Source organism: Chlamydotis macqueenii, chromosome 5 (genome assembly GCF_036417535.1).
Source record: "Chlamydotis macqueenii isolate bChlMac1 chromosome 5, bChlMac1.mat, whole genome shotgun sequence".
Classification (NCBI taxonomy): domain Eukaryota; kingdom Metazoa; phylum Chordata; class Aves; order Otidiformes; family Otididae; genus Chlamydotis; species Chlamydotis macqueenii.
In genome coordinates, this window is record NC_141560.1 from 28,559,987 (window position 1) to 28,573,589 (window position 13,603).

The window sequence follows — 13,603 nt, forward strand, 5'->3', positions numbered from 1 at the left end:
TTTTCTTTCTGCAGCAGCTTGCAGGGCTGCGGCTCACTATATCAGATCATCATATGCCATCCTAATAGACCTTTCAGTAGCTGTGCATAAAGATCTGAATCTATGTCTATTTTTGATGTGTAACAGGTATTTCCTTATAGCAGATAATCAGTTTTATAGTTCATGCAAGCCATCTTTTCAGCATATTTGTAAACAGTGTTCATTACCATTCTGATGTACAAACCTAAGCTGTTTGACTTTCTTTACTAAAAGTAATTACAAAAAATATTTTTTTTTTTTAATCACAGTACAACAGGCTACTTTTGGGGAATGCTCAACAAACCAAATTGTTGCTCCTTATTTTCTACTCTGGTTGCACTTAAGTAAGAGAAATAAAATCAAATAAGGCAATGATGCTCTTGCATAAGTAAGACAAAAGACTATTCATCAGGGAAAAAAAAAAAGATTCCAAATGCATTACATGTTCAGTTTGAAACACTGTTGGGAAAAAAAAAGTGTTTAGAGCCCAAAACAACTCAAATTGTTTCCCTGACTAATCACTTCATTGCAAGAAACACAGATGCACTAAACAAAACTAGTTAGGAGAAAAGAAGGAATAGAAAGCTAAAATGTTTTCTATTTGAATTGCAGCTACTACAAAAAAAAAGTGACTGACTGGAAAATGAAACTCCCCTCTCAGATATACTTGCTTACATCCTATTTTCAGCCTTTTCACCTAGTTTCCCCTCTGGAAAATCCTGGCTGTGGGAGAAGTCACACAGTCTGGCATACCTAAAATGGGCAGCATATTTTCACCACACGTCTGCTTTCATAGCACAAAGGCAACTAAAAAGTCCCAAATTTATTTCTGGAAACCTCTGACACATCATAACACTGGTTTGCCTCTACCCTCACGTCCATGCCCAAAGTTCACTGAGGGACCAGACTTTAGCCTGTATGGCCAACAGTAAACACACCAAGTTCATCTCCATTTAGGCTCCTGGCGACCGCCTGCCAACAGGGAACTGGAGTAAGGTCAGCTTGGAACTACCAAGAGGGTGGCCCCAGAATGGTAAATGACAGAATTTCAGATATCATGTGGACTAACAAAATCTACTGACATCAAAACTTAAAATAGTGTTATTGAGTCTTTGTTTCATTAGATTGCATTCATTTGATCAATCCCATTCTCAAACAAGGGAAACAATTTTCACTACTGCTCAGCTTGGGCATGAATGTCCTGTTAACCAGAATTCCCTTCCTACATCTCCCTGCCTTCAACTGGTACTGCTAATCTAACCCTGGTTAAAGAATTAAAAGTTTTGTCATTGTTGCTTTCTTTAATTAACCAGCCTCAACCATAACGTTCACAAAAGCTTTTGGAGAACACATAGTTAGTTGTACAGTGTGCAATAAAACATATTTTTGTTTATGTTATATTATAGAACACTAGTACCAATTAAATACTTAAAATCATTGCTACATTTTAAAGGATAATTTTATTCCCCCTGTGCAATTCACTGCTAGATCAGCTAAAAGTCCTGAAATGAGGAGAAAATTTAGGTGGAAATTAGACATCTGAACAATAAGCTGCATGTACTACAAGCACCCCACAATTAACTGTTTCAAGTTTCCATAACTGTTACACATGTGCAAGGTCTGCATCTGCAGAAAGCCTGGAGAATTAAACCTGTGTGTCCTCTTCCATGTTTTCAGAACTGGGGCAGAACTGAGGTGCCAGCTGCAGCAAAACAACATCAATGCTTACAAAGACAAAGCAAAGCCACCCCCAGATGCGGCGTGGGCTCCATCTAGCGGAGTTCGACTTCATTCCATACCACCACTGCTGAATCACTCATCTGCACACAAAATGAGTAAGAAACAGCACTGCAATATAGCGTAGTGTCTCGGAATTACGCCCACTCATGTGTTTACAATGACCTTTGAAGGGCTTGATACTCCTAAATTGTACTGTAATTATAAATATGGAAGTGTATCTCTAAAACTGAGGGGCAGTTGGTTGGTTGATGGGTTGTGAAAGTTGACTGAACAAAACGGTAATTGCTTCTTCATTGTTTCTGGCAAAAGGCTGCCCAACTGAAAAATCAAATATTCAGCACATAAATGTAAGCTTCAGATATGATACTGATCTTAAGAAACGCTAGGGCTTCTACTTTTTTGCAAGCTCAAAATACTAGATGCCTTATTTTGTTCTAGTTACTAGGTTTTATTCCATATTTACAATTTAGCATTTTTAAAGGATTAAAATATTTCCATACCTTTTAAATATTTTTATGTAAAAAAAACCAAAACAACCACATTTTAATAATTTTGGTATCCATTAACAACTGACTAAAAAAAAAATATAAGAACACAGACAATATGAAAGAGGTCAAGATTTAGACCCATTTTATAAACACAACTGAAAAAGAGATATAAGATACTTCAGCATCTAATAGCCTATTAATCTTAAAAGCAAATTTTGAAAACAACACAAATCTTTCAAAGTACTTGAACATTAATTGTATATTACCCTCCTATCCCGTGAACCTGACAGTGTGCAAGACCTACCTGTGGGCTCGTCTTTCTAAAAGTATCAGTTCCGTGTATCACATCCCTTATGATTCTTTCTCTGAGATTATTATATTCTTCTTCGGTGAGATCACTGTCCTCCAACTGAGTGTTGCAAACTGGGCACTGTCCACTGTAATAATAGTAAAACAAGAAAATAAAAGAATAAGGACTTTAAAATAAGAACTACTTTAAATTTTACTAACTTATTGAGTGTCTTATGTATGAGTACAATTCTTTACAAGAACTCCAATACAGTACAATAATCAGAAAATTAGTTCTACTCTTCTGCGAGGCATCCAAACCCTACTAAAGTCACCAGAAATATTTTTATGTGACTTAGTGGGATCAGGATCAAAGATTTAACTCTAGAGACATTTGAGGATTTAGGACTAAAACCCGGCATGACAGCAGGGGAGAAAAAAAAGAATAAAAAAAATATTCACCAGCATTTCTTTAGGCCTTGAGAGATCAGAATTCAACTTCCAGCATTACCATAAATTTCCATATCTTAAATAGTTGGAAGTTTCCCTGCTACACAGGAAAGTCACCATGGATACATACAGCCCAGATCCCAGTGTGGGAAGGTGATGCAGTTGCACTGGCCTGGCTAGAACATACGAGGTAGCTGTAGGCACACTCGCTGAAGCTAGCAGACAGGCCACAGAGCCTTGGTCTAGCTATAAATCCATTCCAAAGTCTTACAGCAAGAAAATGCACCAAAGAAATGCTCCACTATTGTGCTACTAACAGCTTAGATTTTTGGTAGGAGCAATCTGCTCGATTTATCAAGGTTTGGAATAACCAAACCTGTCATAGGTGTAGGAAAACTCCCACTCAAAAGAAAGGGGAGGAAGAAACAAAAAAGGTAACATTAATCTGTGTATGGTTGGAGAAGCAAATAATGAGCAAGGCTGCCTTCTTTGCGCCACTTGTCTTTTGATATCAGATTTCCCCATATTTCTAGGCTAAGACTGTTTGTTCAGATCTCTCTAACAGGGTCAAAGTGAACAGACTAAGAGCAGAATGTGACTACAACAGAAATACCATTTGCTTTGAAAGCCCTCAGCAGTACGAAGTCACACTGGCACTGCACGTCTGTAGGATGCCCAATTCCACCAGATATTTTCAGGTATCAGGCTGGCTGCACTCAAACAGAAAGTAGCTTTACATTGGTGTCTCCTGGCAGTTAATCACTATTTATTTCTTTATTGGTAAGAAACGTTTGTTCCTGCTGTGTAGCACGGGCTAAATATCATCACATGGATCTAGGAACATAGACTGTTGTAAATGAAAAAGCTCTGCAGCTACAGTCAACAAATGCCATCATTTAGTGCTCATTTCCCAGACCCAGAAACACCACTCCATCATGCCCAGCTGTGTCAGTGACTATGACTGCATGCAGCCCCGGGACAGTGTCCTGGTTTTGTGTAGCGGCAGGTGGTAGGAGTTTCCCCTTTGGCCGGTGATCTAGGGCCAAGATCTAGGGTGGATCTTTGTCCTGGGTCTGGGGTGGACCTGCTGCTGGCCAGGGCCAAGCCAATTGGTGGCAGTGATAATGCCTCTGTGATAACATATTTAAGAAGGGGAAGATTAAAAAAAAAAAAAAAAAAAAAAAAAAAAAAAAGAGACGAAGCAGGGGCAGAGAGAAGCCTGGGAAGACAGAAGGGGTGGGAGGAAGTTGTTTTTGTTCTCTCTCTTTATTCTGCTTTGCTTTTATTAATAATAAAAAATTGAAATAGTTTTCCCCAAGTCGAGTCTGTTTTGCCCATAACAGTAACTTGAATGATCTCTCCCTGTCCTTATGTCAAACCTCGAGGATTTTTGTTATCTCTTCCCCATTCTCTCAGAGGGTAAGGAGAGTGAGTGAAAAACTGCATAGCTTGGTCTCTAGCAGAGCTGAACTATGACAGACAGTTTCCTTTTTCATTCACATCATCCACTTCTCACTACTCTTAGTTTCCCTGCTGCAGGGCCAGCAGCTGTGGTAACTATTGTGATTCTGCAAATCCCAAATCATATGTTGTTTTGTCTCTGACATAGACAAGAACTCTCCACTGATCTGTTCATGCATGTTTTTAATACTAAAAGACCAAAAAGATTGAAAATTCATCATAAAAGATTACAGAATAGAACAACACGGGATACAAAAAAAAAAAAGCAGATCTCAGACTCTTGAGTTTCCTCAAGAAGAGCACTGGCATGTCATAGCAGATTCTGAAAAGTTTTCCAGAACAGCACAAGTGAGGCAAAGCTACAGAGAACACACAGCTCCGTGCCAGCCAAGAGGCCCAATTTTTTGGCTAACCAACCTAGTGCTGCAAAAACTCCCCAGCACTGGGAAAAGCCATCAAAACAAGCCACAACCAAGAGAACTGTGTCAACTGCTGTGAGCTGGGGTTTTGTCCTACAGCCTGCTAGCACAGCATACACATAATTCCAAGATGCAAAACAAGACAAGCCTAACTTCCATGGCCACCACTGGATTTTTGTATGATTTCACAGAACTATACCTTAAGAGAGAGCATAAGCATTTTTTTTTAATATTTAGTCTTTTTTGTTGTTTCATGTCCCACAGCCACAACCTTTGCACTAACACATAGTCTGAAGGAAATAAACTGGAACTGTCATCATTTCCATGTCCCATTTGTTCATTCTTTTCTTTCCTACTTGTCTTTCCAGTTAGCCTCTATAAACTAAACACATACACCAACACAGTGCACAACTCCATACCCAGGTCAAAAATGTATGTCCTGTATCATTATTATGAACCTCCAGGCCCACCACAAAACCAGCATGTGAGGCTGGGGAAATAGTGGAGGACTGAGACAAAACAACCTGCGTCTCAGTGCTTGAATGCTGAACTACATTGATATTTTTTTCTTTCCTAAAAAGAAAAAAACCAACCAAACAAAAAAACAAAACACCAAACCAAACAACTTATCTTGAATTTTTGCAGATAAACTTTCCAAAGACAAACCAATGAGCTACAAATATATGTTCACTGCATGTCCTACAATCTCTGATTGCGGGTTAAAACTAGAAATTTTTCCAAGTTTAACTCTTTAATAACTGTGTGAAAAAGAAAAAATAAACTGTCAGATAGGACATTAACATACAGTAAGGAAATTCACAGAGTCAGTCACACCTTTGTCCTCTTTAAAGTCCATAAGCACTTCTGCCAAGAATATTAGACATGAAGTCCAGCTTGCATCTTCATCACCAGACTGGACGCTCCAGCCGCAGTACCAAGAAAATAAGCAGAATCTAGTAGCTTCTCCAGCAGGCAACACAATCACACTTCATCTGAATGGGTCTTTGGTTCTTACTGGCTGACAAACAACCTTTTTGCTGCTTGCTCCTATTTAAGTTTCTCTTACATGCAGGACATGTTGATGTTTCACATTTTTCCTTTCTATCATGCTTTGTTCAGAAGCCCATGTTCACCCAGCTGTCACAGTTTGAACCAAAAGAGTAACCATTCTTCTCTAAATCCATCCAAATATCTTATTTTCACAAGCACAAACTCAGAACTGAATTGTAGGACTTGAGCTTTAAATGGAACGAATTATTCTACCCTGGCTGTCTCCACAGGGAGATCCTAGAGATGCCAAAGCTAAGTCATTGTAATTTTCTAAAACCTTGGCAATCAGAAATGTTAAATTCTCCCAGCAGTTGAGGTCTGACATACTTTAATGCACACACAATAAGCCAAGACTGCATTAATTGCAATGCTGGCAGTGCATTTACTGAATAAAAAAAAAAAGCTATGCATGGAATACCAACAATGGACATTCACTGCTGCATACAAACAATACGCTCCAGTTGGTCAACCTGCTGCGGCCAGGCCGCAGGCTCAGCCTACGTATTAATATAAGCAATGAGAGTGGCTGCTCATATAGCTATAAAGTTACCGTTAAATACACCTCACTGCATTAAGGAACTTCACCATTTGGCTATAGAGAAGAAAGGCCTAACGAACTGTTAGAAGACTATTTCAAAATCATTAAGCCTAAAGTTTAAGGACCTGTCCTACTGTGAACCTGGATCCTTCTGCAACTACCACTTTGAGATTACCTGAAAAAACCAAACCTCCCCAAACCCCAACAGATCAACCCACCCCAGTCACCTATCAACAGCCAAAGCTCCTGAAGCCAGTTTCTTCTTGTGAATTCTCAATGTGGATTCCCAAAAGGAGCAGAGGCAAAACAGGCACAAGAAACATGCTGCATCTTGCAAGACTGGACCCTTAGTCTAACTGCTGTTTTTTTACAACCATACCTTTAAAATTACCTTGCTATTCTTGTAACTCCTCATTGATTATTCTAGGATTTCATGCCAATAAATTCCCAGAGAGAAGGCTTTCACCTCTGCAGAATATCTAGCTGTCCTTACAGCTAAGTGACCGTTTAACTACTTTTTTGAGATAGATTTGGAGTATAATGGCACCTACGTATCAAACATGAAGTCAGATGTGCTACAGTAATTTGAATGTAAGCTCAAAAAACTTGAACTGCAGCTTTCTATAGCTGACCTTGGAAATCCAAAGCTTTTGTAACTCTTGAAGAAAAATGGTCAGTAAACTTCAAAGTCTGTTTGCAGAAGGTTCAAGCTTCTGACTATCACAGTTCAAAGAAACTAGGACCTCAGTGCTAGAGGAAGAACAAAATACCCTGGATATGAGTATCTTAGAGATAATTGCCAGTATTCATACAAAATCAGAATGACCTATGAACGAGCCTATTAAATTGTCAAGCTTAGTTTAGCAAAAAAATAGTTCTGGATTTTTTAACTCAAGACTCATGTTTTAAGACATCAGTTATGCTGACTGCAGAGACAAGTCTAGTAACAATCTCCACGAGTTTCAGAGATATCTTAAGGGCTTTGTCCTTCATGATTAGGATAAAAAAAAAAACCTCACAAAAAACTCAACAAAACCAACATTTTTTTTTTCTTTCTTAAATCCTAAGGAACTTTTCTGTCATCAGTTATTTAATGTAAACACAACAAAATTCCTACATTATTTTTCTTTTCTTGAAATCATTTTAATTTTATTCAAATTCTTATCCAAGTAGGCTACCTCAAATGTTCTTATTTTAAAATAAAAAGTGTTCATACAGTTACCACAAAATAACTACTATATAGCACCTTGTCACCACTTTGTTCACAGATTCTTAATCCATGATAAAATGTGAGGTGATATAAGTTAGTTTAGCTCTCAGTCTGTAACAGTGTTTACAGACAGTAAGATAACAAGCTACCTGTTAACCGACAATCAACTTTGGAATTTTAAAACTCTAAAGGCTGAAAAAGGCTGTCTAGAATTTGGGGAATTATCATAATACAGTACAGTAACACATACACACACAGATGCATAATAATAATCCATCTTACAGTGACCAACCCCTACTCTTAGGGCAGGGAGTTACGCTGTTATTTCATGGGCTTAAAAAGCAGCAGACTCTGTATGTGCTCTTACTTCAGAGCATGTATTTTTATAAGCCACCAAAAAAAACCCCCTCATAATCCGTTGGAGACATTCTTATAATTAATACATTTACAGTTGTCAAATTGCTACAAAAACACAGAACTAGATTTCAAATAGAGTAACATTTAAAATAGGAATTTATAGACGTTAAGAAAAATGTGCTGTAATAGAAGCACATACACAAGTTATTGCTGTGAAAACCAAATATTAGAATCATTTTGTCTTCACTGAAAGTGAGGTGGGAAGGGAGAACCCTTCCATCTGTACAAATTAACTGCAGTATGTGAGTATGTATCAGTTTTCAAGAAGACATCTGGTTACACACCAAAGTTGCTCTGTTAAATACCCTGTTAAACAATGGTATTATAAAGCCAACCAAAAAAGTAAGTCTTTAATTCCTAAGCAGTAAACAAATAAGCCACCCAGTAAAATGGCAGCTCTTATTTTTCTCTATGTTTTCCTGTCTTGGCTCTGCTTAGCATAACTCCTTTCCAATTGTGCATGTTGGGCCTTGTTTAATGCACAAGAATGAGCTGGAAACTGGAGTTTGGGAAATCCTATGTACACAGCCAAGATGCATCTCAAGGATTAAAATATTTTCTTACGTAAGGAAAGCTATTTTTTCTATTTATGACAGAAGTGTTCAAGATCAAAGACAACACCTCACATTTAAATAACATGTTGCATTTACCTGTCTTTAATGCTGGTCAAGTGTCCTCTCCAGTTCTCTCCTGGTATACTAAATATGTACAGAGGGAAAAATAAATAAAAACATTAGATTTGTATTTAACAACACTTAAATTACAGATAAAGAATAATGCTATTTTGGTCAACATTTAGAAAGAAAAGGCCAATCAATAGTCTCCCCTGCAAAGAAATCATACAAAGATTCATATATAATTTAGCAATACCTGAAAATATTATATAAAGAACCAACACTTAACAACATGCAGAGAACTAACACCCTCAATCTCCCCCATTTATGTTGTCCCCAGATATTAAGAACCATACAAATAACCAGGCTGCACTGACAATTTTTGAGTTGCTGCCCTACACATTCATAATGCACCTCAGAACCAGATGGGAAAGCAGGAACCAAGATTTCTATGCAGATATCGTCCTGAGAGATTAAAAAAAGATATGCTCATACCAAAATACTCCATTGAGACTTTTTGACTCCGTATGACCATTGTCACCACCACTACCACAGCCACCATCATGGTGGTGTAAATATTCCATTTTGGCCACGAGATCCAAAACAGAACAGGTGGCAGAACAGGAATACCCATGCCAACATGCAACTGCAGACACCTCTCTCTTTGCCACTGTGTTTTTTATCATAGGCTGCACAATCACACATACTATGGGCTTTGGAATAACTGTCCTGTTTCTGCCCGCCTTTCCCATTTCTCACGCCGATACATAGCGGTTCTTTAGTTTTCTTACACAGACAATACGCAACAGGAAATACCGTGATTCTTTGTTGCACACTCAGATCTCTGTACTGGATCTGGCTTTACCCACTACTAGAAGTCAGTGCTGCTTTGCTCTTCAGAAAAATATTTTTTTAGAACTAATACCTATTCAGTTACACTCACAGAGCTTACTTCTGTGCTTACTGTACCATCTGTTTCCTTTGTCAGCAAAAGTTACCTCCCAGTCTGCATCATTTTTGCAAGACTAACAGTGCTAGAAGTAATCAGACTATTTCTTTTTGGGAACTCCACAGGAACTGCTTATTTATTTTCAACCAATCTAATCTGAATCTACCTCCCTCTATTTTAAAACCATTACCCCTTGTCCTATCACAACAGGCCCTGCTAAAGAGTTTCTCCTCATCTTTCCTGTAGGCCCTCTTTAGGTACTGGAAGACCACTGTAAGTCTTCCCGGAGCCTTCTCTTCTCCAGGCTGAGCAGCCCCAACTCTCTCAGCCTGTCCTCATAGGAGAAGTGCTCCAGCCCTCTGATCATCTTTGTGGCCCTCCTCTGGACTCGCTCCAACTGGTCCATGTCCTTCTTGTGTTGGGGGCTCCAGAACTGGATGCAGTACTCCAGGTGGGGTCTCACCAGAGCAGACTAGAGGGGGAGAATCACCTCCCTCAACCTGCTGGCCATGCTCCTCTTGATGCAGCCCAGGATGCGGTTGGCCTTCTGGGCCACAAGGGCGCATCGCCAGCTCATGTTGACCTGCTTCATCCACCAGCACTCCCAAGTCCTTCTCCTCAGGGCTGCTCTCAATCCATTCTCCGCCCAGCCTGTATTTGTGCCTGGGATTGCCATGACCCATGTGCAGGACCTTGCACTTGGCCTGGATGAACTTCATGAGGTTTGCCTTGGCCCACCTCTCCAGCCTGTCAAGGTCCCTCTGGATGGCATCTCTTCCCTCTAGCGTGTCAACCACAACACACAGCTTGGTGTCATCGGCAAACTTGCTGAGGGTGCACTCTATCCCACTGTCCATGTCGCTGACAAAGATGTTAAACAGGGCCGGGCCCAATATCAACCTCTGAGGAACGCCACTCGTCACTGGTCTCCTCTTGGACATCGAGCCATTAACCACAACTCTTTTAGTGTGGAAATCCAGCCAACTCCTTATACATAGCTCTGCAACATACCACTTGCCTCTGCAGTCTCCTTGCCAAGGACTTTTTATTATGTTGAGTTTCCTGTGCATGCAGTATGCGGCACACACAGTTAAGTCCATCTCTACTCAATGGGAAAATGGCACCCCACCACAGATTTTCACCCACTAAAACAGTTCATCTCGACTGAAGTTTACTCTGTCTGCTCCCTAGCTGTTCCCAGCAAAGAAAACAGCTAGGGGACAGCAGTATAAACCATCCTAATAGTGGTAGTGCATTCCCACAGCCATATTTTCTGTCCAGGTAGACTAACTTGTGAAATGGCTATACAGCTCACATAAACCAAAGCCAACAGTTAAAAAAAGTCATAGATGGGCTCACATACAACAGCATGACAAATATGGAGTGGGCCTCGATTAACCACTCTGTGCATGCGCAGCGTACTAGTTGTCATTTGCAGAGTCCTACCATCACTACTCATGAAAGCAAATTGCATGGCCTGCTAAGTACTGTGATAAAATAAAGAGCTCCTATTAAGATTATTCCTATTATTCAATACGAAGTCAACACTTAATTTTTACTTAACATATGCTAAATTTGCTGCCTGTTTCCTTTAAAGAGAGAAACAATCTAATTTTCAAATAACTTACTGCTTCTACATTCCAACAGATTAGACGAAAAGCCCTCATACCTGTCAATATTCCTTATGTACTAACGCCAGAAAAAGATGGAAGTTGGATAGTTTGGACAGCCATGACCCATCAATTTCCTACTCTCTGTAACAAGGAGTAATATTTAACAGGTAAAATCTTTCAAGAAAAGGTGAAATCAGTAAGAATTTTACAGTTTCACACTAATCTGGAGCAAAAATAAAATGTATCTTTTCATGACAATGTGTCTCTCATGAAGAAGCAACAATCAAAATGAGATGTTGAGGGATCTTATTGGAATTGATCTATGGAATAATCTGAATCCCATCCTCATGAACTGGAGGTTGCTATTGAAACATTATTTACCTTTCAAACCATAGCTTTATACTCCGCATAAATGTTTTGTGAGGGTATATTTGGTTCTCTCTCAAATATAAGAGGATACCAAACAGCTCTTTCTGTAAGTCAGCACCTTTCATACCCCTGCTGTAGTCAAAAAAGGCCTGCAGGACATCTAAGGTTGGCACCAAATCCTTAGCCAACATTTCATGGTAAAGTTCAAATGCGAGATTCATTTCTTGGTGACGGCTGGCTGCTTTGATACAGGATTCATAATTTGTCCGTGAGGGAGTCATGATCTTTTTTACTTCTTCCAAAAGAGTCAAGGCCATTCTCCATTGATCTGAATTACTCAGCCCCCTAATAAAAAGGCTGTAAGCACCACTTTCTAAAATCCTAAATCTGGTTTTCATTATATCATACATGTCTTGAATTTCTGAAGTCTGCCCCTGCTGGACACACAATGCCAGATATTTGACCAACAAATTATATGCAATGTCACCATTACTCTTTGCCACATGGGTCAGCAAGGACTTAGCCACATCAATGGGGCTGTTGCACTTGACCATACTGTTAAACATCACTTCTTCAAATATTTCAGGTGACCGAAAGCTTTCCCTCAGTCTGTTCCATTCCTCAGCCTGCAAAGGTTTTTCTGGAGGCTGTACATTGGTAAACTTATGTCTTGACAGACCTTGTCTCATTAACCATTTTTTTGGAGCTCCAACAGGGGAAGAAAAGTGGAGTTTCCCTTCAGATATTTCTTTAGTCTCCTCATCCCATCCTTTTTCTACTTCATAATCAATTTCAGAACTTTTCTTCGTAGGCAAGACATCAGTTCCTTTGGGATCCACTGGTACCGCAGTGCTGGAAGATGTCACAAAACAGAAATAGCTAACCTTTTCCCTATTGGGGATGTTGAAAGAGACAGCAAACAGCTGTTGGCATCTTGAAACAGGCCAGAACATACGGCATTTCCATAGCAAAGCCTGAAAACCCTGCTGACTAGTTTGAGACAAGAGTGCCATCACAAGAAGAAATTATCTATTAGCTCACTGTATCTAAGGAAGTTATAAAATGGAAAGTGCAGTTTGCATGGGGATGTTTATTACAAAAGCCCAAGGGTCATCAAGCTGTATAAGCTTCAGTTTCAAAATGCTTGCTCTACGAGTTGTTTCTGCCTCGTACAAAACATAGTAAAAATCTATTTTCACAAAAATCAGTCTCTCAAACTGTCAGAACATTCATCCAAAATGAGGGTATCTTTCTTCCTAAAGAAAATGCTTTGCAGGTTGGCAGCTTATAATTTCTGTTTGAGGGTTGCTGTAGAGATGTGTACTGAGCATGTGGTACGCAGACAGGCAGCTCTGACGCAGATAGACAAAACGTGCAAGTTTTTTCTTCCTGCTTTGATCCAAGCCGAGTCAGAAGGTTTCCTAAAAATAAAAATAACACTGCAATATCACCACCTGGTCCATGCTTTCCTATTATAGTGACACGTGCATGCTAGCAAACACAAAGTTCAAGGTACCTGGACAATTTCATGTCAGGAATCCCAATCCCAACCCCTCAGGCAGTCCCACCACAGGATTCCTATGTTCGTTCCCTCGTACCTTTCAACTTGTGACAAATTTCCGTTTAACCGGTTTCCCCTATCGTAATTCCTTGGTAACGCCGCTGCCAACGAGGCAGAGCAACACCACTGACAGCAATTAAGATACGTAATTGTTAGGTTATAACAATCCCGGTAAATATCGCGAGGTTCACCGGCAGCCGGGCAGGCAGCTGCTGCGCCTCACGAGGAGACCCCGTCCGCGCCCCCCGTACACTACAACTCCCAGCGTGCACAGCGGCCGACCACGCCATCGCGCTGCCTGCTGGGAAAGTCCCTCTCTCCCTCTCTCCCTCTCCCCTTCCCCCCGCCTTTACCCCGCCAGAGCGTAACGAAGCGCGGTCCCGGTGCAAGCTGCGCCCCTAGCTCTCCGGGGCGGGCC

The 13,603-nt window shown here is 40.1% G+C and overlaps 1 protein-coding gene across 4 annotated transcripts in view; it reads right to left on the reverse strand.

The window, feature by feature from the left end:
* PRORP (protein only RNase P catalytic subunit) overlaps positions 1–13,603 on the reverse strand; it is a 53,156-nt gene that overhangs the window by 39,434 nt on the left and 119 nt on the right. Inside the window, exons 1-4 of one of the 4 annotated variants that reach the window (XM_086747920.1) lie at positions 13,539–13,602; positions 11,637–13,045; positions 8,730–8,777; positions 2,551–2,683 (exon numbers count right to left, since the gene is read on the reverse strand). In XM_086747920.1, the coding sequence (XP_086604046.1) occupies positions 2,551–2,683; positions 8,730–8,777; positions 11,637–12,637 (1,182 nt within the window). In that variant the 5' untranslated portion in view covers positions 12,638–13,045; positions 13,539–13,602. Of the gene's footprint in view, positions 1–2,550; positions 2,684–8,729; positions 8,778–11,636; positions 13,046–13,140; positions 13,415–13,538; position 13,603 lie in introns of those variants that run through there. The other 3 variants (XM_086747918.1, XM_086747919.1, XM_086747916.1) reach the window with 3 other exon arrangements.